The sequence below is a fragment of the Dreissena polymorpha genome, chromosome 7 (assembly GCF_020536995.1).
Source record: "Dreissena polymorpha isolate Duluth1 chromosome 7, UMN_Dpol_1.0, whole genome shotgun sequence".
NCBI classification, from domain to species: Eukaryota; Metazoa; Mollusca; class Bivalvia; order Myida; family Dreissenidae; genus Dreissena; species Dreissena polymorpha.
In genome coordinates, this window is record NC_068361.1 from 53,219,321 (window position 1) to 53,247,226 (window position 27,906).

Genomic DNA, 27,906 nt, shown 5'->3' on the forward strand with positions numbered 1-27,906 from the left:
TATGCGCATTACAATACAATGACACGCTCGTTTTCGTTATCCTCTTCCATAGAAACACGCCTATTATTGAAAGTCATCTCACAATGCCAACACTCTTTTCCATTATCGATTATAAAAAATGTTCCTAATCGAAATATGTACGTGGAAATCAACCCGTTAATAGTGTTTCATATGAAATATATCATATAATACCTTTATTCATTATTTTAAAAATCTAAATAAGGTTCATTATTGTTCACCTACAAACTAAGAAGATTTTCACAAATGCTCATTTTATAATATTTCGGATAGGTTTATCAGGAGCGAAATAATTACTTCCGCTTCTAAATTGTTTAATATTTAGTTTTCACAAATGTTCATACGGTTTCGATGACTGTATAGTAAGTCTGTAATTGTATTCGTATTTACCTTGTACAGTAACAGGAATCGGCTGTTGTGCCTTTATTGCACGCATGTTTTCGTACAATTGGTCTTAAAAACCTTTTGTACCAACATGTATTGATTTTTCTATTTAATGCACCCGTGTCCTCGCTAATGCACTTGCAAAATATCCCGTTTCACGGTTTATATACAACGTAGCTGAAAGAAACCTGAACAATACATACAAGATTGCGCACAGTCGTGTTGGGGATTTTGAAACAGTTACATGTATAAACAACTATTCGGAACGATGTTTCTGAGGTAAATTTTAACCTTTTTCTACTGTATCGAGCTAATTATGAAGGATTTATTATGAATTCAACTTAGTTATATCAAAATCTTTGTGTAAAAAAAAGTATTTTGCTGTTTTAATGATGGTATTAAACCGTTTCATTCGCGTACTTACGTTCATTGCACCTATTCAATATGCTTTAATCGAGAAGTAAAATTGTCAGGCAAGCGTTCAAAGCTTTAAATATAGAAGTTGTTGCTTTTTGTTTGAGATCGGACAAACATGATGTTTTGACATTAATTTTTTTTATTTACACACGGTTACAGTACTTACACAAATAAAGACATTTTAAATCAATTAAAAGAAATATTAAATACATTTTAATAAATTTATTTTTATCTCAGTTTTCTAGCTATATATAGTTCACGTTGGTATTTTATAATAGTGTATGCGTACAAAAATGACATTTTTATTTGTGTCCAGTTGTAAAGTAGGTATTTTCTTGAAGACATAGTATCCACCGCAATTGATTGAAATTAACACAGGCCACCGGATGCACAAAGGACCAATTATAAAGTAACACACGCTTGACAAGTATTTCGAATGTAAAAAAGGATTAATGTTTATGTACCAGTATCCGGTGATATCGGTCGATACTTAAATGAACACAAAGGTTTTAAGATAGTTGAATACTAAATTTTAGACGACATTTTCTGTCCTGCATTTGTGAACAGTTTCCTCAACATTATAACATTGGTCATTGACTCAAATACTCAGAAACGCTCATTGACTTAAACGCGCACTCTTACTTAAATAAATCAGTAAAAAAATAGCACCGCCACCATTTTACGGCTGCCAATGTCTAGCAGGTGAGCGGTTAATAAACGACGTTTCACTGGATCAAACATACCTAATATTTAATAGGATCACAGAAGGGATGGTGTTTTATCCGTGACATTAAGTTCGTGTTTTTTTAGTGCGCATGCGTAAGCGCGGTAGTTTGAAAAAAATCAGTGAAGATAAAACTATATATTTAATTAGTTATAAACAATATTTAAAGTGTGAAAGTATGTGAGAAATGAGTGTACACTTTTTCTGTGGATTAAACATGCCTAAAGAGCGGAAAAAACAGTTCACCAGGGACAGTTCAAGTTCAAACACAAAAGAGCAAGAGTACACGTTCAAAAGGCAATATGGCGGAAAGTAGGACTTGTGCAAATATCTTAGGAGTATCGACATCTACACCTGCTAACGTGAGTCAATCGCCACAGATTAACGGTTCATTTTTGCAGGCAGGTCAATCGTTCAATACAATGTCACCGCAGCCATGCAGCTTTAACAATAACAGCAATTTTCACAGTGGTCAATTTAAGAACATGGCGTCACCGGGATATGGACAATTCAGTATGCCAGCAACTCCAAATGTTATGTATTCACAGCAAAATACAGATCTTACCACAGTGCTAAACATGCTTTTGAGCAGGATGGACAATATAGATAAAAAACTTTGCCAATTAGAAACCATTCAATCAACAATGAATTCTCTCACGATAAAATGTGAGTGCATGGATAAAAAAGTGTCACAAATTGAAAACAAAATCACAGAAATACAACAAAGCCGCCAATAGCACAGTACTATGCTGGAGAATTTAGATAAAAAACAAAAGGAAATCGAATTATTAGCTGGACGATTGAAAGACCACGAACACCCCACGCAACACGAAGTAACTGATCTTAAATGCCGAAGCATGCGAGAAAATTTACTTTTCTACAAACTTCCCGAGGAAAAAGATGAACAGTGTAAGAAAAAAATACTGGACTTTATTGAATCGAAATTGCGAATTGATAACGCATCCAGAAACATCAAATTGCAACGCGCCCATAGAATAGGGCGTTATAACAGCGCAAAAATTAGGCCTATTGTAGCCAAGTTTGCATATTACCCGGACCGAGAACAAGTGCGGAAGGCTTCCAAGGAGCTAAAAGGGATCCCGAATGGTATCTCGGAACAATACCCTCGGGACTTGATGGAAACCAGACAGAAGCTTATTCCAATCATGAAGTAGGCGAGAGAAGAAAATAAGGAGGCCTACCTGAGGGTGGATAAACTATTCATCGACGGCCGAGAGTACAAGCCAAATGCCTAGGAGGAATGTGGGAGTGTTGTGAAATGTGTATCCTGGAACGTTGAAGGTCTCACAGCTGACAAGATTTCATCACCGGAATTTGTGAAATTGCTTTCACAATATGGCATAATTTGTTTAACCGAAACATGGACTAATTCAAAATCTAATATTAAACTGTCTGGATTAAGTGACCCCATACATTCATATAGACGCTATCAAAATAAGCGTGCGAAACGTGCAAGTGGTGGAATTATTGTGTACATAAGAGATAATATACGAAAATGAGTATCTGTTGCAAAAAATGTAATAGATATTCTACTATGGATTAAACTTGATTAAAATAAGTTTAATACTGAAAATGATATGTATATTGCGGTAACATATATAGCACCCGAAAATTCGCCTGTTCACGCTCGATTTGATGGGATATTTTTAAGATTATTGAGTCGGATATTAATAATTTCAGCGAGCTAGGCGCGGTTTATGTAACGGGGGATACAAATTCAAGAATTGGACGAAAGTTAGATTATATTGCGTATGATCGTAGTCTAATTAATCTCGATTTCATAGACATTGACAATCCTATGCCTAGGGCAACTTGTGATTTCAATTCAAACCGCTTCGGGGACGCATTGTTAGATTTATGTATGGCTACAAATTTCCGAGTTGTAAACGGTAGATTGCATAACGATAAGAATATTGGAAGAATAACGTGTTTTACACACAATGGGCAAAGTTTGGTTGACTATCTATTAACGCGGTCCGCTTATTTTGAAAATATTGTGCATTTTGAAGTAAGAGATTTTAATGAATTTTCGAATCACGCTCCGATTGAATATAATCTAAAAACTGAAACAATTAGCATAAAATATACGCGCGGACCAAGAACATTCGTTAAATGGGATGCTATTCCCAGGGAAGCTTATATTCGCGACTTATCGAGCGACATTGTAAATCTTGAGTCAAGTCTAAAACGCGGGATAGTAAATAACAAGGAAACAGAGGACCTAGTTTCAATTGTTTCTCAGTATATTACTTCTAAAGGTAATCCGTATTTTGCACGCCCTATTAACTCCGTTTCAAATAAGTTTGATTCACACGACAAAAATAAACAAAAATGGTATAATGCGGAATGTGAACGAAAACGTAAAGAATACAAGGATACTTTATAAAAATACAATACCATTAATAACGAGCTTAATCACCAGTCAATATTTTTAAAAAAGGAAGCATACAAATCGTATTGTCGTAAATGCAAGTCAGATTTTAATCGTACGTTAGGACGCAAGATGGACAGTATGAAATCAAAATCACCTAAAGAATTTTGTAAAATGTTCCAGAAAAGATCCACGAACCCGAACGGAGAAACAATTGATTTAAAAGAATTCGTTGAACTCTTTAAAAACCAGGCGAAAAATAAAGGTAGTTTAAATAATGAGAACAGTGTTAATTTTGTTCGCAATTTTGACAGCAACCCTAACTCTGAAAGCTCCTACCCGGAACTCAATAGACCCATATCACTGGAAGAAATTGTCAAGGTCCTAACGCGATTAGGTAATAATAAGGCGTGTTCTTCGGACAATATTATCTACGAATAGTTTAAAGAAAGTGTACATGTAATAGGTAACGCATTGGAATTGTTATTTAATAATTTTCTTAACTCTGGGAAATTCCCACACAGCTGGTCAACGGCTCTGATTATTCCCCTCTATAAAAAAGGCGACCCGTCTATACCCAATAATTATCGAGGTATAACCCTTGTGAGTTGTTATGCTAAAATATTTACTAATATACTAAACGAACGCCTACACAATTGGGCCACTGCTAATGAAATTTTAACAGACGCGCAGTTCGGTTTCAAGCCGGGCTATAGTACGGTAGACGCAATATTTGTCCTTCAATCATTGATTGAAAGTCATTTAAACAATAAACAAAAACTATTTTGCTGTTTTGATGATTATTTAAAAGCATATGACTTAAGGGATCGTATGCATCTCTGGTCTTAGCTCATTCAGTCTGTTTTCGATGGTAAATTGTTGTCCGTTTTTCGATCGTTGTATAATCAAATTAAATTGGGTGTTAAGCATATGAATTGCATTTCCGAATTTTATGAATCCGACATCAGTTTATTACAAGGTGAGATATGTTCGCCGATAATGTTTTCATTATTCTAAAATGATATTGGGTTGCACTTGCAAGCTGATCTAAATGCGGGCATTACTAGTGATCAATTATCAATCTATCTTCTATTATTCGCCGACGACGCAGTATTAATATCTGAATCCGCTGAAGGATTACAATCTTCTCTGAACAATTTGTTTGAGTATTGCACGAAGTGGAATATAGCTGTCAATGTTGACAAGACAAAAATTATCATCTTTCATAAAGGTAGATAAAAAAAGGGATATAATTGGATCTATAACAACAATGCTCGCGAAATCGTGAAGAATTTTAATTATCTAGGAATAGTTATGTCAAGCAGTGGCGCGTTTATACAAGCCACAAATACTTTGTCTGGCAAAGCGCTTAGGGCGGTGAACTCATAAATTACGAATACAAAATCTTTGAATGTACCTGTTAAAATCATGTTAAATCTGTTTGATGCATATGTTGCCTCGATTCTAAATTATAGAAGCGAGGTGTGGGGATTTACTAAAGCTGAAAATATTGAGCGAGTCCAACGCAAATTCTGCAAAAGGCTTTTACATGTGAAAACCTCTACAAATTCAAATGCTTTGTATTCCAAAGTTGGTAGAAACCCGAGGTACAGTCCACTCTCGTTATCTCGACATCGGATATCTCGATATTCTCGATATGTCGAAGTAAGCTCAATGTCCCAACTTTTTTCCTTCTTTATCTATATCAATAAACATCGCATATCTCGATTTTCGTTATGTCGAATAATTCGATATCTCGATATAAAATTTTGTCCCGATACCCGATTTTACGTGTATTTACAGTGGTTTATCTCGAAGTGCGAATAACTGTTTCAGTGTCGGCAAAAGGTGAGAAATTTTTCCTTTGATACTTCACCGTCCCGCTTCGCCCGGCTGCTCCCGATACTGTGCGGTAGGAAATTGATCCGTTAATTGCATCAATGACCACACGTGTGTAATGTCGTTAGCCATTAACACTTGAGTAAGGCCTGTCACTTTCACATAAATTGACCGCATTAATACACAGCCTGCCGAAAGGTCGAAAGACTAATTGTTTTTACAAACAATATTCCAAAATGCATCGAAAATTTGCAGAATTAACTGAATTATTCAAGCCTGTATCTAGATCTTGGGATGTTGAGTAATAAAGATAATAAAGACAAGACTCAAAATGACTTTTCATTTTTATTTGATCCTGTACTAATAATCGATTGAACTTTGCATTTCAAACTACAAAATGTACATGTACAGTTCAGTATTCCGGAACGTGATTTACGCATGTTCAGATGGAAAACTCTCGTCTTGATTTGACGTCAATTGCATCATAGTTTTAAATAGCAACATGACCGGATGTTTACTCGACAGTTTAGAAAAAATATAACCGCATGTGTTCATGCAATTCTGTAATACTTTAAACGTCATTTTAAGCATTTAAATAGCAAAATTAATCGTGCCTCGAAAAAAGCGTATATATCAGGTAGAGAGTATTATACCACACGGTGACGGCTTTAGTTAGACCACTTAGCAGGTATTAAGATGATAAAAACAAGGTAAATGTTCGTATCATTTTTTCTTTGAAAACGCCTAATCGGATATCTCGAACTCTCGTTATGTCGATATTTTTCTTGTTCCCGCCGACTTCGAGATAACGAGAGTGGACTGTATATATGTAGATATTTACAAGTAGTTAAATATTTCTTAAAATTGTTAAATGGAAAATCATCCAACTGTATTTTAAACAATATTATTCGTAGACAATGTAATCAAAAACATGTGATTACCCCCACTCACAGTCATGGGCATCAAACGTTCGAAAACTTTTGCAATAGTCAGGTTTTAATGACGGATTGGATTTATCCAGAATATGTTAATGTTAACAGCTTTATTGTATTGTTTTACAATAGATAACATGATTTGTTTATTTCAAATGACAAACCGATGTTAATGACACTTCATCACTATTTCTTTACAAGGAATTGAAACCAAGCTTTGAAAGATCCATTTACTTAAAAAAAATGAAAATTTTAAATTTAGAAACATAATAGCTAAATTAAAACTATATTCTCATGTGCTATATATAGAAACTGGTAGGCACCAAAACATTCCAAGAAATGAAAGAATTTGCAAATTATGTTCACTTAATGAAATTGAAGATAAGTACCATTTTGTTTTTATATGCCCGTTGTATGATAATTTTATAAATGCATTTATACCTGATGTTTACAGAAGAAGACCAAGTATGTTTAAATTTTTACAATTATTGAATGAGTCTAGAAAAGCTAAACTGATACGTCTTGCTAATTTCTGTATTAAAGCATTTAAACTTAGAGCCGAAAATTATAAAATAAGTTTTTTACATAGAATTGGAATTGTGTATGTATTATCTAGCCGCATTATTTTTCTCAATCAATTACGGATTTTTGCATCCATTTAACTGTGTAAAAAATTAATAAAGAGCCTTCTCTTACATATTACATTCTCACAAAAATCATATATTAGTAAAATGCATAGACAAAATTGTTGTTATTTTGACGCATGAGTATTTATGTGCATTGATTATTGCCATATTGTTATTGTGACGATGAGCTGTATATGCTTAAGCCGTAAATAAACTTTCTGTCTGTTCTTATAAAAGTAACTTGGCAAAAACATAATTGATAACACCTACCCATTATCCGCTGTGATGTCGACAACGGCCCTTTTATCCTGCGAGATAATAAGGTGTTATATTCTGGAATCCTGCGAGATTCTAGGGTGTGATATTCTGAAAAAAAAACAAGACATAAATGCCATGTATTATTAATACCGAATATTGATGATTGCTCACTTATTTTTTCCTAAAGTAAGCGCATTTATTGGTCGGCACATATTATACAGGGAGGAGGTGAAAAGTTTAAATTACATTAAAAATCAACCCTATCCTACACACAATGAAGCATGTGCTTTTTCTAACTCTTGTCATTTTGCATGAGAATAAATGAAGTATATCGACTGCTGCCACCGTAAAACACAATTAAAGCATTTGTTTTTCTTAATCTTGTCATTGTGCATGTGAATAAATGAAGTATATTCACGGCGGCCATCGTGAAGCACAATTAAAGCATTTTCGTTGGTTCTAACTCTTGTAATTTTGCATGTTCATAAATGAAGTATATTTACTTCTGGCAACCTGAAACACAATAAACGCACATGTTTTAACTAACATTTGTCATTCTTGATATGAATAAATGTATTTTGACTGTTGCTCATCTACAGGTACTTCCTTTACCTAACCTTTACCACTGTACCAAACGGCATATTTTGTGCTTGTTTGCACTTCGTGATCACGAAGTATGGAAGGCGGTTCGACGCATAATCCCAAGAAACTAGGTTTCTCATGAGAACCTAAGTTCTCAGAATGAGAACCAAGGTTCTTATGAGAACCTTGGTTTTCAAATGAGAACCTAGGTTCTCATAAAAACCTAGATTCTCAGTTGAAAACTTTGGTTTTTGAAGCTATGTGCAATCTTCGAGCGAGAGCCTAGGTTCTCATTCTGAGAACCTAGATTTTCATGAGAAACCTTAGTTCCTTGGGATTATGCGTCGAACCGCAAGAAACTAGGTTTTTCATGAGAATATGCAGTCAAAATAGATACAGAGTCATAGGAACCTAGGCAGTCATAAGAACCTAGGTTCTTACTTGAAGATTGCACATAGCTTTAAGAACCCAAATTTTCAAATTAGAACCTAGGTTTTCATGAGAACCTAGGTTCTCATTTGAAAACCTAGGTACCATGAGAACCTAGGTTCTCAGAATGAGAACCTAGGTTCTCATGAAAACCTATGTACTCATTTGAAAACTTGGGTTCTTGAAGCCATTTGCAATCTTTCAGCGAGAACCTAGGTTCTTATGAGAAACTAGGTTTTCAAATGAGAACCTAGGTTCTCATGAAAACCTAAGTTCTCATTTGAAAACTTGGGTTCTTGAAGTCATGTGCAATTTCCAAGCGAGAACCTAGGTTCTCATTCTGAGAATCTAGGTTCTCATTAGAAACCTAGTTTCTTGGGATTATGCGTCTAACCGCAAGAAACTAGGTTTTTCATGAGAACCTAGGTTCTCAGTCTGAGAACCTAGGTTCTCATGAGAACCTAAGTTCTCATGAAAGTCTATGTTCTCATTTGAAAACTTGGGTTCTTGAAGCCATGTACAATTTTGAAGCGAGAACCAAGGTTCTAATTCTGAGAACCTAGGTTTTCATGAGAAACCAAGTTTCTTGAGATTATGCGTCGAACCGCAAGAAACTATGTTTCTCATGAGAACCTAGGCTCTCATTCTGAGAACCTAGGTTTTCAAATGAGAACCTATGTTCTTATGAAAACCTAGGTTCTCATTTGAAAACTTGGGTTCTTGAAGCCATGTGCAATCTTCAAGCGAGAACCAAGGTTCTCATTCTGAGAACCTAGGTTCTCATGAGAAACCTAGTTTCTTGGGATTATGCGTTGAACCGCTTGCCATAACGAAGGCATGCTTGAAGTGAACCAAAAATCAACTTTTAGGCCATTTAGATGTGCAAAGGATTCGGTAACTCTCATGGCAGAGAACGTCTGTCTGTCGGTCTGTTTGTCTGTCTGTCTGTCTGTCTGTCTGTCTGTCTGTCTGTCTGTCTGTCTGTCTGGTCTGTCTGTCTGTCTGTCTGCCTGTCTGTCTGTCTGTCTGTCTGTCTGTTCTGTCTGTCTGTCTCTCTGTCTGTCTGTCTGTCTGTCTGTCTGTCTGTCTGTCTGTCTGTCTGTCTGTCTGTCAGTGTCCGTCCGACCGCCCGCCCGCCCGACCGACCGACCGACCGCCCGTCCGCCCGAACGACCATCCGCCCGCCCGCCCGGCCGCCCGCCCGCCCGGCCGCCCGCCCGCCCGTCCGTCCGTCCATCCGTCCGACCGTCTGTATTCAATTCAGTTTTCCAAGGGCGAGGCTTATTTATTAGTTATTTTGACTGCTTAATATAAAGCTTCATAAAAGTATAAATACAATGTATATAACTTAATGCGTCGCTGTTTAATAATTCTGTAATAAACTCACGTAATCTGGAGAAAATTTGAAGAATTCGATTGTCTTGTTCTTAACTTTATCGGTGTGTGAACTGTTGGGAAAAAATACGCCTTATTTGCAAATAAACGCAAAGGGAATGCAGCAAAATACACCGTAGTTAACAAAAGGGTCATTAACCCTAACCACGGGTTTATATTTTAGCTCGTTCTTTGTCGGAACTTCGTTATTCAGTTTTATCCACCGAAGGTTGTTTCAGTCAAATACGAACGCTTGACCTGGTATGTGATTTGAGAGGATTGTGTCATCTTTGTAGCTTGCTCATTCCTGAATACGTCTATTACACCATTTTAGCCTTTACAAATCGGTAAAGCAGTCGTGACAGTAGTATGGTTTAAATGCTAATATAACATTTGAATGAGCCTATTGACAGTCTATAGGCGTCCTATTTTATAAACGATGATGTGTCGTAAGCAGTCGTGACAGTAGTATGGTTTAAATGCTAAATATAACATTTGAATAAGCCTATTGACAGTCTATAGGCGTCCTATTTTATAAACGATGATTTGTCCTCTTTTACGAACCGTTACCGTTACGCCAGTCATATTACAACACTTCATAGCTTCTTCGTCACAAATTGGGAGAACTATCGCGAAATGCGAGTAAATTCACCACACCAAAAGGCTGACCCCATGGTTATATCATGAAACGACTCCTAAACTCTTTCTTTATGTTTATCAGAGTCAATGTCAAGCTGTAAGGTAATGGGACCTTTTCACGTTTTGGTAAATTGACAAAATAAAAAAAAAATGGTTCAGATTCGCACATTTTCGTTGTAGTTATGATATTTGAGAGAAAACATTTGCCATACTCTAAAATATCTATCATAGGCATCTTTTGACGATTTAAAAACCTGAAAATTGTAAAGCTTTAAAATGTGACACAATTGAATAATTTGGAGAGTCTTTATTATTGTCGTAATAGTATGTGACACTACGAGGATTTCTTATATAGAGTATAAAATATGTGAAAAGGTCTCTCACGCAAATCATAAAATTACACTTTACAGCTTCTTCGTCACATATTGGGATAAATTCGCGAAATGCGAGAAAACTCACCGCACCGAATGCTGGCGTTGATAAACTTGTGTTAGTTGGCTTTATTTGTCACCATGGTTATATGGAAAGATGCCTACACTCTCTCTCTCTCTCTCTCTCTCTCTCTCTCTCTCTCTCTCTCTCTCTCTCTCTCCTCTCTCTCCTCTCTCTCTCTCTCTCTCTCATCACTATCTCTCTCTCTCTCTCTCTCTCTCTCTCTCTCTCTCTCTCTCTCTCTCTCTCTCTCTCTCTCTATCTCTCTCTCTCTCTCTCTCTCTTCTCTCTCTCTCCCTCTCTCTCTCTCTCTCTCTCTCTTTATGTTTATCAGAGTCAATGTCCATGTACCTCCTTGACGTAATACAGACACAAGTTTCTCTAGTAATGATAAGTTAAATTTTTAACCATGAATAAGGAAAAATAATAATATGTGTAACAGCAAAACATTGCATTATTTGGATGATATTGAACAAAAAAAAAATTTAATTATTAAAGTAAAATAAAAACATTATAGAAAAAAATGTACAATAACGAACAAAAACATTATTGAAGTGTTGTGTTATACATTAAATACATGTTGCGCGTAAATAAAATACAATCTGAAAAGTGATTTTACGAGAACAATAGAAAATATCGATAAAAAACATTGGTTTTAAGCTGAAGAAAACAAGATACTGTGAAATAGAACTTACTGCAATAACATCGTTTACTTTTTATTTAAGTTCCAAACCATCGGGTTTAATAATTTCAATGAATTCTTTTAATGATATTTCAAAAGCCCCTCGAGACGCTGTTCAGCTATTCATAACTCTGGTTGTTGTTGGGCAATGGTCGTATCGATCGATTTCATTCCCGGAGTAACTAATCTAACAATCAATAAGTTCAAAATATTATGTTCTCAAAGAGCGAATTAATCTACTCTAACAGCGTCGGGGATTGAGCAACCGGCTCTCATACGGATGACTCGGAATACATGCACGGACGTAATTATTTTACAATTATATTCAAATATTTACAATTTATTTGCAAATATATCTCAATATAGATGAATCAAATAATGGACGTTAATGCAAAAAATAAATCCTTTACGTTTAATAATTTATAATAATACTATTTGAACAAAAATAGCAATCACCCGAACAGAAAAATCCTCGTCTATTTAATTAAGGGGTTCCCTTATAAGTCGCCGGGTTGTAGTTGATGTCCGCCTAGCGACCGGGAGGTCGCGGATTCGATCCCCAGTGTGGGAGCATTCTTTAGATCTCACCCCCCCCACCCCAAAAAAAAACACCAAGTACTGGTTCTAGGCCCAGAAAACGGAATCTAGAGCCAGGAGCGAAATTATTACCTCCGCTTCTATATTGTGTAATATTTCGTTTTCACAAAAGCTCACACGTGTGGATGACTGTATTGTAAGTCTGTAATTGTATTCGTATATACGTTGTACAGTAACAGGTATGTGCTGTAGTGCCTTTATTGCACGCATTTTTTCGTAAAATAGGTCTTAAAAACCTTTTGCACCATCATGTATTGATTTTTCTATTAAATGCATCCGTGTACTCGTTATACACTTGCAAAATATCCCGTTTCACGGTTCATATATCACGTTTCACGGTTCATATATCCCGTTTCACGGTTCATATATCCCGTTTCACGGTTCATATATCACGTTTCACGGTTCATATATCCCGTTTCACGGTTCATATATCCCGTTTCACGGTTCATATATCCCGTTTCACGGTTCATATATCACGTTTCACGGTTCATATATCCCGTTTCACGGTTCATATATCACGTTTCACGGTTCATATATCACGTAGCTGGAAGAAACTTGACCAATACATTAAAGATTGCGCACAGTCGTGTTGGAGTTTTTTACATAGTTACATGTACACAAAACTATTCGGAACGATGTTTCTGAGGTAAACTTTAACATTTTTCTACTGAATCGAGCTAATTATGAAGGATTTATTTTGTATTCATCTTAGTTATATCAAAATCTTTTTGTAAAAAAATGGTACTTTGCTGTTTTAATGATGGTATTAAACCGTTCGCGTATTTACGTTCATTGCACCAATTAAATATGCTTTAATCGAGAAAAAAATTGTCAGACAAGCGTTCAAAGCTGTGAATATCGTAGTTGTTGCTTTTTATTTTAGATCGGACGAACATGCTGTTTTGACATTAAAATATATATATTTATATTTGCGCCCATCAGCCTCCGAAGTGCATTCATAATCACATTAAAGAAACACAACACATTAAGTGGTTGATACTGTCTGGCAACAAACCCGTTTTATTGGTTAAAATAAGTAACCAAGATATACTGGTTAAAATAAGCAACCAAGATATACAGATTTATACATGAAACATGTGACATGAAGTTGAACGACCCCCGTCCACTGGGTAAAATAAGTAACCAAAATATTCAGATTTATACGTGAAACTTGTGACATGAAGTTGGAAGACCCCCGTCAAACCAGCAGAATATAAATTGCACAAATGAAATGTATCATGATCGATGGCATTTGTACCAAGGTTAACGAATTAACAATTGACTAGAACATGAGAGGACTAGATAAAATAGTTTAAAACACAACCGTCTGAAACAAACAGGACAAGTAGTGTTGATAAGTAATAAGCTTATCAATTATGCCAAGGTGGGTGGAGGGGAGGCTAGTATTCTTGAAACTCTTTGAGATCCAAACTGGCTTCTTTTTGTTAAAAATCCAAACAATAACCTGTTCGGCGCTTGATGTAGGGTGGCATTGGAATTCTGGTGTTGGAAGCATAGGGACGAAAATTAGCGTGAAAATGTGTCTTAGTTAGAGAGCAAAACAGGAATGTCTCTGTGTGCAGGGTTCCCCAAGGAAGTGGCTGCTGTGCCTTCAGCTGCATGAATTAGATGTCATATGTGACCCAGTTCGGCGAGTTTTGGGCGAGGTCTTCAATGATGGACATATCTTGGAACAGGCCTGATGCCTTCTCAGGATACTTGGAAACGTAAACATCCGCAAAACGTTGAAAAGCACGGCACCATGTGATAATGTTTGTTATGGACTTAGGGGCTGATTTTTTAACTGAATTTGTTGTCTGGGTTTCACTGCTTTTTATGACTGTGGTCTCAGTGGTTTGGTGATCAAAGATTAACCTACTTAAATCTATATATTCTTTGATTAAAATTGCTTTACGCATTTTCACATCAATTGGGGGTGTACAGTAGAGAAAAGACCCAAATTGTTGTCTGAGGTCACCGATGTCACATCCTCTTCTGTTGATTGTTCGGACGCCTGTTCACTGTCATTCCCCTGATCCACTGCAGTCGCCTGGTTTGATTCCCCATCACGCTTCTGGAGGATGAGTTCGCCAATTTCTTTTAAAACTTCCTCATCTTTGCTGAGTGCATCTGCCATCAGCTTCGCAATCCTGGATTGGGGCGCCTCTGGCGGTGAAGTAGCTGTCCTCTTCCGGACTTGGCAGTGTATGGCGTTGCTTTAGGCATACAAACTTGAAACAGATGCAAATGAACAGACAGGATGCATGCACTGCACTCGATTACAAATATCATTTGTTTATATGCCGATTACATGACACGTTTAATCATCAAACATCTTCAATCAGTCATGCAGACAATTAAGTGTTTAGTGTATGAGCATGTATACTGTCTGCTAACAGTATTAAAACAGGATATGTGGCGAAATAGTCTCATATTGGACACAAGTATCAATCAGGATACTGAAATAGATTAAGTGTCAAACAGGACACAAGTATATGCAAGTATCAATCAGGATACTGAGGTAAGTTAAGTGTCAAATAAGGCACAAGTATGCATAAGTATCAATCAGGATAATGAAATAAGTTACGTGTCAATTAGAACACTAGTATACACAAGTATCAATCAGGATACTGAAATAAGTCTCGTGTCAAATAGGACACAAGTATCAATCAGGATACTGAAAAAGGTTACGTGTCAATTAAGACTAGAGTATACACAAGTATCAAACAGGATACTGAAACAAGTTACGTGTGAATTAGGACACAAGTATCAATCAGGATACTGAAAAATGGCAGGTGTAATATAGGACACAGTTTTACACAAGAACCAATGTGTATTGGTTTCATAAAACAGCAAGTATAGCACAAAGCAGCAATTATATCACAAAGTGTTAAATCAGATACTCAAATAAGAAACGGGTATACTCAAGAATGAATATCTTGGCAAGCAAATAGTGCACATTTTATATGGTTGAATACTGTACTGAAAGACTCACAGTCACAGACGATGAGCTGCAAAAAGGAACTGCGCCTCTAACAAAACGATAATATGTTCGCATGCCAAGCATTGAATCAATACGCACGCCATCTGGTGAAACAAACTCCTGCTGAAAGCGTTTGTTAAAGTTATTGCAAGTATGCTTCCAGAAATGTACATATTCTTGGTTTGCACAAAAACACTGCAAACGTTGGTTGGTTTCATCAACCCTGGCATTATATGATGTTCTGTGTTTCCTGTGAAGTATTTCACTAATAATGACACGATTGCAGCCCTGCTGTATAAATCAGGATGCAAATTCAAAAATATAGTTTAATATGCTAATGCTGCTGGAGCAACCCTCATACTGCAAAGGTCATTACTGCCTATATCAAGGAAAACAATATTGATGTTTAATTCACTGGCAAGGTAAGCAACTGTCCAGACAGACTTGGGTTTTTTCTGGGTTCATAATCGTAGCCCCTTCGAAGCCATGCCAGTAAACTTGTATGTGCTGTGAATAAAAATTCATATTAGAACAAACTGTTTTGTACGCACCATCTCGCTAGGCGTTTAGTAAAAGAGTGACCCAAAATAAGAGTATTAAACATCATAACGAAGAATCCCTTGGCAATTTGAAATGAAACAAATACACATAGACCAACAACGCTCAGTTAGTTTATCTGTGTTTATCTGCATCAAAGTAGGTTAAGCATGCGTGCTGCTAGTGCTAAAACAGATCGAACAAAGAAATGCGGTTTAACATGCTTACAAATACATGTTTTTACTGTTAAACATCACATTTTGCCGATAAGCTAAATTATGATTAAACAATGCTCAAAAACGGAATAAATGAATAATAAAAACCGATACGAAATGCCGATGTATTCTTGAAACTCTTGGAGATCTAAACTGGCTTCTTTGTTGGTCCGAAAGAAGCTGCGCTATTGGTTACATACGGATAAATTGTAACTGTAGGTAGATTCAAGTGCTTTGCTCAGCCTTTACCCTTCTGGCATATTGATTGCTCCAAATTATTATACAAATGTGCTTAATATAAATAACATTATCGTACCTATAAAGTACTATTTTAAGTAGGGTTACAGTACTTACACAAATAACGACATTTTAAAGCCATTAAAAGAAATATTATATATTTAATTGTATATCAGTTTTCTAGCTATATAGTTCACGTTGGAATTTATAATAGTTTATGCATACAAAAATGACATTTTCATTCGTGTCCAGTTGTGAAGTATGTATTTTCTTTAAGACATATCATCCACCGCAATTGATCGAAATAAACACAGGCGACGCGATGCACACAGGCCCAATAATAAAGTAACACACGCTTGACAAGTATGTCGTATGTAATAAAAGGACTCGCGAATGGTGGATGTTTATGTACCAGTATCCGGTGTTATTGGTTAATAATTAAATAAAAACAAAGGTTTTAAGATAGTTGAAAACTAAATTTTAGACGACATTTTCTGTCTTGCCTTTGTAAACAGTTTCCTTAACGTGTTAACATTGGTCATAGACTCAAATACTCAGAAACGCTCATTGACTTAAACGCGCACCCTAACTTATGATAAATAAATCAGTAGAAATAAAAATAGCACCGCCACCATTTTACGGCTGCCAATCTCCAGCACGTAAGCGGCTAATAAACGACGTTTCACTTGATCGAACATACCTATTATTTAATATAAAAGTAACTTGGCAAAAACATAATTGATCACACCTACCCATTATCCGCTGTGATGTCGACAACGGCCCTTTTATCCTGCGAGATACTAAGGTGCTATATTCTGGAATCCTGCGAGATTCTATGGTGTTATATCCTGGAAAAAAGAACAAGACATAAATGCCATGTATTATTTATACCGGATATTTACGATTGCTCACTTATTTTTTCCTAAAATAAGCGCATTTATTGGTCGGCACATATTATACAGGGAGGAGGTCAAATGAACGCGTAAACTCGTGAGTTGCATTGCGTCGGCGCGTTTATTACTATAAATACGGTATTATTAACTATGTGGGATTACTACTACGTTTATTAATTCGCTATATACCTTTTATAAACACGATAAACTTGGCTCGAATTTGGAGAAAAAACCTACATCGACTCTGTCATATTTGTACTTGTTCTCATTTGCATTTGCAGCATACACGTACACAGTATATTTAGGTTGATTTAACGTTGAACCAATACGAATAGTTTTCAATAAACCATAAAGGTACATATTCATAGTGTTTCAACATTTTAATTTTCAATTAAATTGGTCACAGATTCAAAAACGAAAGTAAATATTGTTATAAAATCGACATGGATAACTTAGTATAATCGTTGAAAAGTCTCTTTAAACAACCTTAAAAAAACTCATCATATTCATAATGCTGAAGTGGCCATGTACCAGCGCTCTAGATAGATCACCTACGGCACAAGTTAGAATGAAGGTAATAGAGAATGCTTTATTTAAACGTGTTTTATTCACACATGCATCATTTAAAGTATTTCCAAAAAAACGTTTCTTTTGCAGCGTGCACTCTCAATAGTTTTTTCAAAGTAGGAAATTATGTACACACGTTCCTTAAATATTTACGTTCGTGTTCATGTATACAAATGGTATAACGTATCCAATTGCCTGGTCGAAATAAAGTTGGGTCTAATTGTTTATCGTTGACATGCTCTATTGAGAAAATCATTGAAGCATTTACAATGGAATATATTTGAATTAGCGTCTCCTTATTTACTGGCAATAGCATCGGCGGTTTGCGAATTTATAATTGATCCAATAATATTTTAGTACTATACTTATCAATGCGAAAAAAAAACAAACATACCCGTATTTCATATATTTGAACACGCGCGGATTTCGATCAGAAGACTTAAGTAAACCCAGTTTTACGACAACTTTTATTTACCGGTCTTTTCAGGTTAGCAGTTTTAGCGTTATGTGTGACAACTGCCCACGCCTACCCTAACTACAGAGACAACATTCCAAACGGGTACAACGTTGCCAACCCTTGTGACAGCAGTAAGAAATGGGACGGGGTCGGTCATGAAAATCCCGGGGGTGCGGGCACCAGAAATCCGTTTGGAAAGGACTTCGAAGTTAACAAAAAGGTACTACTATTACATACAACGCCACCTCCATCATCAGTACCACTACCAACATCATAACCAACAACAACACTAAAACTACTATCTCAGTCATAACAAACACATCAACCGTTCAAAACGAGAGCACAATACAAACCACTCCTAATGCACTGTAAAGATTTTTACTTCTATTTTACTATTATTACACCTACTGCTGGTAACATCACTTCCTCTTTTTAACTACGATAACACCTAATAGTAATGTTATAATCACTTCTTCTATTGTACTAATATTAGGCATACTACTACTGTTAACGACACTTTCTCTTTTGAAATACTACAACACCTAATAGTACTGAAATACTACAACATCTAATACTACTGTTAAAATCAATTCTTCTAATGTACTTAGACTACACCTACTACCATTGTTAACATTACTACTTCTATTGTACTAATATTGCACATATTTCTACTGTTAACACCACTACTTCTATTGAACTACTATTACACCTTTTTTAAATATTAACACCACTACTTCTATTGTTCAACTGTTATGCATACTTCTGCTGTTAAAATCACTTCTTCTTGTGTACTACTACATTGTATTACAGCTACTACTACTGTTAACAGCAATACTTCTATCGCATTACTATTACACTAATGCCTTCTCTTAACATCACTCCTTCTGTTGTACTGCTAGTACAACTACTACTACTTGTAACATCACTACGTTTATTATACTACTATTACACATTCTTATACTGTAAACACCACTTCTTCCATTGTACTACTATTACACCAAGTACTTCTGTAAACACCGCTACTTCTATTGTATTACTATTACACCAACTATTACTGTAAACACCGCTACTTCTATTGTACTACTATTACACCAACTACTTACTGTAAACAACGCTACTTCTATTGTACTACTATTACACCTACTACTACTGTAAACACCGCTACTTCTATTGTGTACTACTATTACACCTACTACTACTGTAGACACCACTACTTCTTTTGTAGTGCTATTACACATATACTACTACTGTAAACATCCCTACTTATATTTTGCAACTATTCACCTACTACCACTGTAAACATTACTTCTTCTATTTTATCATTAGTACACCTTCAACTACTTTAAACATCACTACGGCTATTATACTACTATTACACCTACTAATACTATAAAAACACAACTTCTCCCATTGTACTAATATTTCACCTTCTACAACTGCTGTTAACAACACTGCTTCTACTGCACTACTATTGCGCTTATTACGTCTGTTAACATCACTGCTTTTAATCAACTACTGTTACACCTACTACTACTATTAACATCACTTCCTCAATTCAACTACTAATACATCTACTACATCAGTTAAAATCAATACTTTTTATTTTACTTCTTTTACACCTACTACTACAGTTAACATCACTACTTTTATATTTACAACTTCTATTATGCATCGGTCTACTTGAGCAGACTCTACGTATGCTTCTTTTGCTTCAGTACCTATAATTCGCTTCTGGGGCAGTTTGAAAATCAAAACCACTGTCGATTTACAATTCTTTACCTTCAGGTATGGGACGCCGCATTCTGCCGGAAGGACTCCGACGGAGACGGACGGACGAACGGAGAAGAATTGGGAGACCCTAACTGCGTCTGGACGAAGGGGTCGGCCCCTCAGGTTACAACTGGGATTACACATCCAGGTACAGTATAAACCAGTTAACGCGTGACTTTCTTTATTTATGGTAATGCATTCGTTTTTGAAATGTCAAGCAGAACCGACCAGCACCAATGCATTTAGTGGCAATCACAGCTTGATTTTTTCAAATGCTGGTAAATGAAGTCATTTTATTAATATTATTGGTATTAATTTTGTACAATGTGCCGCATGAAAATTTGTGGATACATGTATATTCAGCATTTCATGTAAGATATTGCAAATTTTAATAGCATTAAACTTTTTTTTAATAGGAGTGTGTGAACCGATTGGAAGCAGTCAATGCGTCGGAAATAATGCCTTTGTGAATTGCCAAAACACAGGAGAATTTGTGTGCCCCGCCATCCATAATGCCGGTATAAGCTTTAAAAAATTTATATCTGTAATATTTTCATAATTTTCTTGACAAATAAACTTGAATGAAACATAGTGTTTTTACGCTTTTTTAACCAGGTTTTCCGAAGGAAAAAACTGGTTATTAGATTGGCGAATGCGGGCGGGCTGGCTGGCTTGCTGGCTGGCTGGCTGGCTGGCGGGCTGGCGGAACAAGCTTGTCCGGGCCATAACTATGTCGTTCATTGTCAGATTTTAAAATCATTTGGCACATTTGTTCACCATCATTGGACGGTGTGTCGCGCGAAATAATTACGTCGATATCTCCAAGGTCAAGGTCACACTTTGAGTTCAAAGGTCAAAAATGGCCATAAATGAGCTTGTTCTGGCCATAACTATGTCATTCATTGTGAGATTTTAAAATCATTTGGCACATTTGTTCACCATCATGGGACGGTGTGTCGCACGAAAGAATCACGTCAATATCTCCAATGTCAAGGTCGCCACGACTAAAATTAGATTTTTTTTAAAACAAACTTACAAAGGGGGTTAATTTTGTTTGTTCATTTCAAAAGTTCAGTTTGAGTTTTCTCCCTTTATCACATTTTTTTTTCACAATGAAAACCTGGTTTTGTGACAATTTTGTCCCTTGTTTACGAATATTTTGACGTCAGATTAGCACCAATAAAATGACGTCATAACAATTACAGTATCAACTATACCGATATGTATGTTTCCACAGACACGGTGAAGTTCGAATACAGGTTCCCGGAGACAGCCGTTCCTGACAAGGAGACCACGTACATGTGTATGAACATTCAACTTCCCGTTGACAAGACGTATCACATGATCGCAAGTAAACCAATCATCGACAATATTGACGTCATTCATCACGTGGTCGTTTACGGTTGTCCTGGTGTAGGTACGTGTTAAATCTTGCATATTCGACATAATGCTTCGATGTTTATTTACTTACAATAAAATAATGTATGAAGAGAAAATACATAGTGAACGTGTAGATCTAAAAGAGCTGTTTAATGGTTGTAATAAATTAAAAAAAGTTCGGATTTTAAAATTTATTTGAAACTCTTATGTCGTATTTTGAAAGCAATACTTTGGTTTCAGTTTCGTAAACCATTCCGAGTAATGCAGATCAGACAAGTCATGTACAATTCAGAATTGCATTTTATGTTGGGTCAGTGTTTCTGATCGACATAAACCTCGCCTCAATATATATACGTGTAAATGCGGAATGCTTGTTCAGTATAGACACGTTCTTTGATTTCTCACAGGAACCGCCCCAGGGCTGCTAGACAAACCGGCGGAATGTGGCAAAATGAAGGCCCAGTGCTCGGAAATAATTTCTCTGTGGGGTGCAGGCGGAACAGGGCAGTGTTTCAACGAAAACATGGGTTTTTTGGTCGGGGCAGCGCGCGATGGGTTAAAATACGCTATCATCGAGGTTAACATCTTCATTGAAAGCCGACATTACATATTAGCCTTTTGATTTAAATGCATATTTGCCCTTCTTAAATAATAGACGATACATGTCGATTATGACGGTTTACACATAGAGGTTTGTGCATGATATGAAACATTCTGAGACGTCTCTTACCGTATGCATGAAATATATCATATGCATGGACAACAAATCAACTGATATTTTATCTGTCAGATATTTTTTCTTGCAGCTTCACTGGAATAATCCAATGTTAATGCCCACATACAACGACAGTTCAGGCTACATATTTTACATGACCGAAAATCTCCGCCCCCACAACGCCGGCGTGCTGACGATTGGTCAGGGATATTTTCTAATCCCGCCCTTTACCGATGGTCACGTTGAGGTTGGCACATTGCCAGCAACGTGTAGCAGACAGCTAATGACTGGCGACATACATGTGGCTTCAGCTAACAACCACATGCATCTTATAGGTATATTTATCATAAGAACTGCTTCTGGTTCACTTGGTGCTTTCCTAAGAATGACCTAAATTGTATTATAATGGATATACTTATTGAATTAATGGTGCAGACAATGAACTCTTGGTTTTTTAAATTACTAATAAGATGGTGGACACTGTGATCCATAATGTTACCATAATATCATTTAAATGTTATTGTCAGGTTAATAGTTATTTAATGGTCGTGTACAGTTTTAAATTCATAAGAAGCGGTATAAAATCCAATTGTAAATTCACTACATTGACATTTAGTCAGATCTATTGTGTGTCGTACAAAAAGCGCTGTGATTTTTGTTGTGATTAATGTGTTAATGTGTCTTGACCTTGGACTTTTGAACGGTTTCTTTTCACTTATGGAATCCACTACAGTAACTACTACTCCGTTCTACTTTTTTGTGGACGTAAGTTATTATTTACAACATAACTATAATGTCAAAGTCGGTCCAATGTGAATTCTTTCAGGCAAGGCGCAGATAACAGAGTTGATCAGAAACGGAAGCAGGGTCCAATATTTGGCAAAGGACGATGTCTACGACTATAACTCTCCTAAGACTTTCAGGTGGAAATATGGGAAAAGTTGACTGGCCTTGTTTTACCATGCACTTTTCTAATCCCCGAGTCCATCCAATATCCTTTGCTCATGTTCGATCAGGATCTATTGCTCATGTTCGATCAGGATCTATTGCAAATGTAATATGTTCGAGTAGATTTAAATAATTCACAGGAATAATTTAACGGGAATACCAAGGAATATGGCATGTTTATAATAAATCTACCGATACTAATGCCCCAGGTAATGCTTTCAGATACTTTAAAGTTTAAACAAATACAGTTGTGCCGATATTTCAAACACTTCATTTAATCGTATTTGAAGAACGAATTAAGTTCGGATCGGACCGAATTGCTAAGTTTGTCTTCGGTCCGAGATGAACAGAAACTGTATCAAAAAATGTTATTATTGCATTTAAGGACGTTAACCGGTTTTATAGAAAGAGAAATACCTAGTTGTGTGAAGAACAATATATGTTACATACACTATCTTGGTATCAACAGTTTCGCGGAGCCAGTCGTAGTTCGTCCCGGCGACGAGTTAAAAACCACCTGCGTGTACGATTCCCGACAACGTAACCTTACCACGTTTCAAGGAGAGGCGACGCAGGAAGAAATGTGCTTTGCTTTCCTGACCTTCTACCCGAAAGAAAACATGAAAAAAACAGGTACGCGTTAAAACTATAATACATTATTTTTTTATTCAAATTTCTAACTACCAGTTATGTACCATGGACATAAGAACTTTGATTATCAAACTTTGATATTTTCTACGATAATCAAAACTTAGATGATCACAAATTGGTTGCCAGGAATGGTAATCAGAACATAGAAATCACAATGCAATGTAAAATTGGAATCATAACTTACATGATCCTACATTGGAAAGGTACGATTGGAATAAGAACTCACATCAACACACATATGAAATGTACCATGGAAATCCGTGGTTAGATTATCACAAAATGGTAATTTACAAAGTCGGAATAAAAACGTAAGATAATCACACATTTGCATAGTACAATTTGAAAAAAGACTAAGATCGTGACACATTTGCAATGTGCAATTGGAATCAAGGCTTTGATCGTCACACATGTGTAATATTTAGTTGGGATCGGATCATATTAGAGCTTGAATCATACCAGTAAACAAACTCAAACTGGATTCACCGACTACATGACTTTGAAAACTGTTTACATTCCGTTAGTGTAGATAAGAACAAGCACTTTCACACAATTTCCAATATGCAATAGTAAAAACCCATAAATGTTTATAAGAACAAGGATCATCCCATGCATATCGAAACTAATTGGGATCGTCTAATAAATGTCGAAACTAATTTGCATCGTCCCATGAATTTCGGAACTAGCTTGCATCGTCCCATAAATGTCGAAACTAACTTGGATCGGCCCATAAATGTCGAAACTAACTTGGATCGTCCCATAAATTTCGAAACTAACCTGGATGGTCCCATAAATGTCGGTATTAACTTGGATCTTCCCATAAATGTGGAACTAACTTGGATCGAACTCAATTCAACTTTGAATTCAAATCGCCCCATATATGTTGGTACGAAGTAGGGTCTTCCCCAAAAAATCGATAGCAACTAAATGTACATGTGAACTAGGATCACCCTAAACGTGTATACACGATTTAGAATAGTTCCCAAAATATCGACACGAACTGGAATAGTCTCATGAATGTCGATACAAACATGTCGATAAAATGTGGTATTTCCCAATAAATGTAGTTAACCACACGCCTTATCCCGTCGAAAAAATTAGAATTGTATATCAAGTTAACATATACATGTATACATAAACCATTACATGGTTAAGATCAAACCAAGGATAGTTTCATTTATGTCAATAACTCATTGCTATATCCCATCAGAAACAAGACACATGTTGACAACCAATATTCAATTGTACGTATGTTAAAGTTAAAGCATATCAATTTTAGCTCGATTGCATCGAACGCCTCTGGCTTATTTTCCCCTACCGGTGAAACCGGAGGGGACTTATGGTTTGCGCTCTGTGTGTCAGTCAGTCAGTCAGTCAGTCAGTCTGTCCGTCACACTTTTCTGGATCCTGCGACGACTTTTAAAGTTCTTCATATTTTTTCATGAAACTTGAAACATGGTTAGATGGCAATATGGAGATTATGCACGCCATTTCATTTTGTTCCTACGTCGAAAATTCTGGTTGCTATGGTAACAAATACATTTTAAAAAATCTGACAATGGTGGAGTTTCACCGGTAGGGGACCATATTGCTTGACAATAGTCTTGTTTAAACTATTTTCTGGGGAAAAACCTTTACTTGGCGTCTTTGGAGAGATCTAAACAACGTTTCCGTAATCGGGGTCGAACCCGTCACCTCTCGATGGTTAGGCGGACACCATATCCATTAGGTCACGGCGACCTTTTAATGTGATCGATTAGCACGTCATTGGCGACATCTTTGTTTTACGATGCATACGTTAACGATGGTATGTTTACTACGTTTTAGTTGCTCCGTCGTGGAAGAGCCTCGATGCCTGCGATTGGTCCATGGGTCCAGTGAGGAAAGGCTGCAACTTCACTCAGATAAATAATCCAGCGTAAGATATGTATTTCTATACCGTTGGAAGCTCTATATTGTATCATTATTTGTGCTGTGCTTGTTTAGTTATTAAACTAGCTTACGTTATATCGTGATATTAATGACAAACTGTAAAAAACGGCGAAAAAGCCAACTACGAAAACAAAAATACATGTATACAAATGTGTAAGAAAAACTTGTTAATAGTATCTTTGGATCTTTTGAATGCAAATTTTGAAAAACATGAACGCAAATAAATACATACTTCGGGAATATTACAACATACATTACTAATATACTGATTAAAACTTCATCAACAATTTTTATACTTCCTTCTTTTATACTACATTATTCATCATTTCATTACACGAAGTGAAATCACGTTTCTTTACTAATAATAACTTGTTGACCACTTTTTGTTTGCTTTCGGATATACTATATAAATGTTCAATCTATTTCTCACTGTGAAATAACGTTTATTTCACAGCGACCCTGAAACGGCGCAGATACACGCGATGATAGCCGCGAAATGCAGCCCCTTTGTGTGCCGACATGAGTGTCTCGCCTACGTAAAAGAGCTCCAAAAGCATCCGTGTTTCCAAGGCGATGTGTACGAACTATTCCAATTTTCAGCGTTGCGAGTCCAGAGCAACAGTGAGTACCGTGCGAAGATGATCTACCTTTTCGCCCAGCTGGATTCATGCGACTGGGAGCTGTGGCAAGAGGGCAAAGGTCATACTGGAGATGCTGGCGGACCTATTTCCGTTGGGACATCACGACGCCTGTTGCTGTCGACCGTCATAGCATCGGCGCTCATTACTCTTTTCTTTGCGATATACATTTAGACGTGTTAGAGATACGAAGTCGAAGCAAAGAAAGCTATGCTGTTTGCGTATATTCTTTCATTAATATTACTTATATAAAGGTGTAACACATATTGACACATATCCATTTAATTGTGTTAGCAAATAAGCGTTACCAGGGCCCGTATTCACAAAGCTTCTTAGGGAAAACTTACGGAAATGTCTTAAATTCATAACATTCTTAAAGTTTCTGGCGATGTTAGTTTTAGTTATTGCATTAATTATGTTTTAAGTTAATATTGTTACATCGATTCATATTTAATTTTTGTGTACACAGAAGATATCAGATTTCGTTAAGAAGACTTGATAAGAAATGTACCAATTTTAGTACCAATTCTGTTTCAATTTCCGTAAGGGGCTTTGTGGATATCTGTCCACAAGGAAACAGAGATTTTTTGGGATGCAACAGTCTTGGTAATGGATACGTTAATTAATAAGGTATTCTCAACGACAGAAACGCTGCCATAAACTTTGAGTTTGAGTTTAGAATCTGCCATAACATTTCACTGATTTAATGGTTTGTTTAAAGAATTGTTTTCAAACATTTTGAATTAACATGTTTTGTAAATGACATTCTCTGTGATTTCTGTTGTTGAATACCTTTTAGTTTAAGTACACATATTATCTTTAAGTAAAGATGAGACGTGTTCTGTATTTGAATTTTAAGTTAAATAAAATATATTCCTATATCTCGAAGATTTGAATTTAAGTCCATGTTTATTTCTTCAGTACCGTTTTGGAGGCGCGCGAGAGTATTCAGGGGCGGGTAATCCGGGAGGTATCGATTTCTGGGATTGTCTATTATGTAGAGGATATTTGTTGGATTCGGCGGCATATCGATTTTAATTGACGGGTGATTATAGAAAATCATATATGATCAAGAGTGAAAAAAAATCGATATTCCATCGAATCCAACATATTTTTTTTTCACCGTTTATTAACATTAAACAATAGTTTAGCTGGAATTTTTTTCGAATAATGACGTAATTTCGTAAAAAATGACGTCTTTTCACAGGACAACAGTGAACATTATCAATAATTTTCACTGTTACTTTTCACTGTCTGAAACAGTTAATTATCAGTTTTCATTCACTGATATTTCTCTTTAAACGACCACAAATTATAAAATAATGATTTATAATCATTGTGTTCCGCTTCATTCAGGACACGGAGTTTGTCCCCTCGATCGATTTTCGCATGACTCGGCTAATACATAGACCAATAATTTCAACAAGTAATCATTTTCAAATCAATATTTAATTAAAATATATCGCATAATTCTCAAATTCCCCCCCCCCCCCCCCCACACACACACATTCAGACACAAAAAGCAACAAAGACAAAAACAAAACGTATTTTCCAAATGTAAAGTTCATGTTCTCATATGTCATACAACTTATTTATTACCTTTATAAGAGTCGTGGCGATTATATTTTTAAAATAATTATGTCTTTAAAATTGGGGGCTGT

At 36.2% G+C, this 27,906-nt stretch overlaps 1 protein-coding gene across 2 annotated transcripts; it reads left to right on the forward strand.

The window, feature by feature from the left end:
* The first annotated feature begins 542 nt into the window (after window positions 1-542).
* Window positions 543-27,126, forward strand: LOC127836941 (uncharacterized). 2 transcript variants are annotated; one of them, XM_052363594.1, is made up of 11 exons: window positions 543-681; window positions 18,245-18,434; window positions 20,000-20,132; window positions 20,401-20,502; window positions 21,222-21,401; window positions 21,772-21,941; window positions 22,171-22,414; window positions 22,906-23,002; window positions 23,497-23,660; window positions 25,503-25,593; window positions 26,062-27,126. In XM_052363594.1, the coding sequence occupies exons 1-11, from the start codon at window positions 647-649 to the stop codon at window positions 26,417-26,419; spliced, it is 1,764 nt and encodes a 587-aa protein (XP_052219554.1). In that variant the 5' UTR covers window positions 543-646; the 3' UTR covers window positions 26,420-27,126. The 2 variants fall into 2 exon arrangements, with proteins under 2 accessions (XP_052219554.1, XP_052219555.1); XM_052363595.1 differs by lacking the exon at window positions 543-681 and adding an exon at window positions 12,867-12,971.
* The last annotated feature ends 780 nt before the right edge of the window (window positions 27,127-27,906 follow it).

Excerpts from the sequence above, each read along its gene's own strand:
- LOC127836941 (XM_052363594.1), top strand. The coding sequence starts at position 647 with ATGTATAAACAACTATTCGGAACGATGTTTCTGAG. Across the intron at positions 20,133-20,400 it reads AACTGGGATTACACATCCAG|GAGTGTGTGAACCGATTGGA; the intron begins GTACAGTATAAA and ends TTTTTTTAATAG. Across the intron at positions 23,661-25,502 it reads AGAAAACATGAAAAAAACAG|TTGCTCCGTCGTGGAAGAGC; the intron begins GTACGCGTTAAA and ends ACTACGTTTTAG.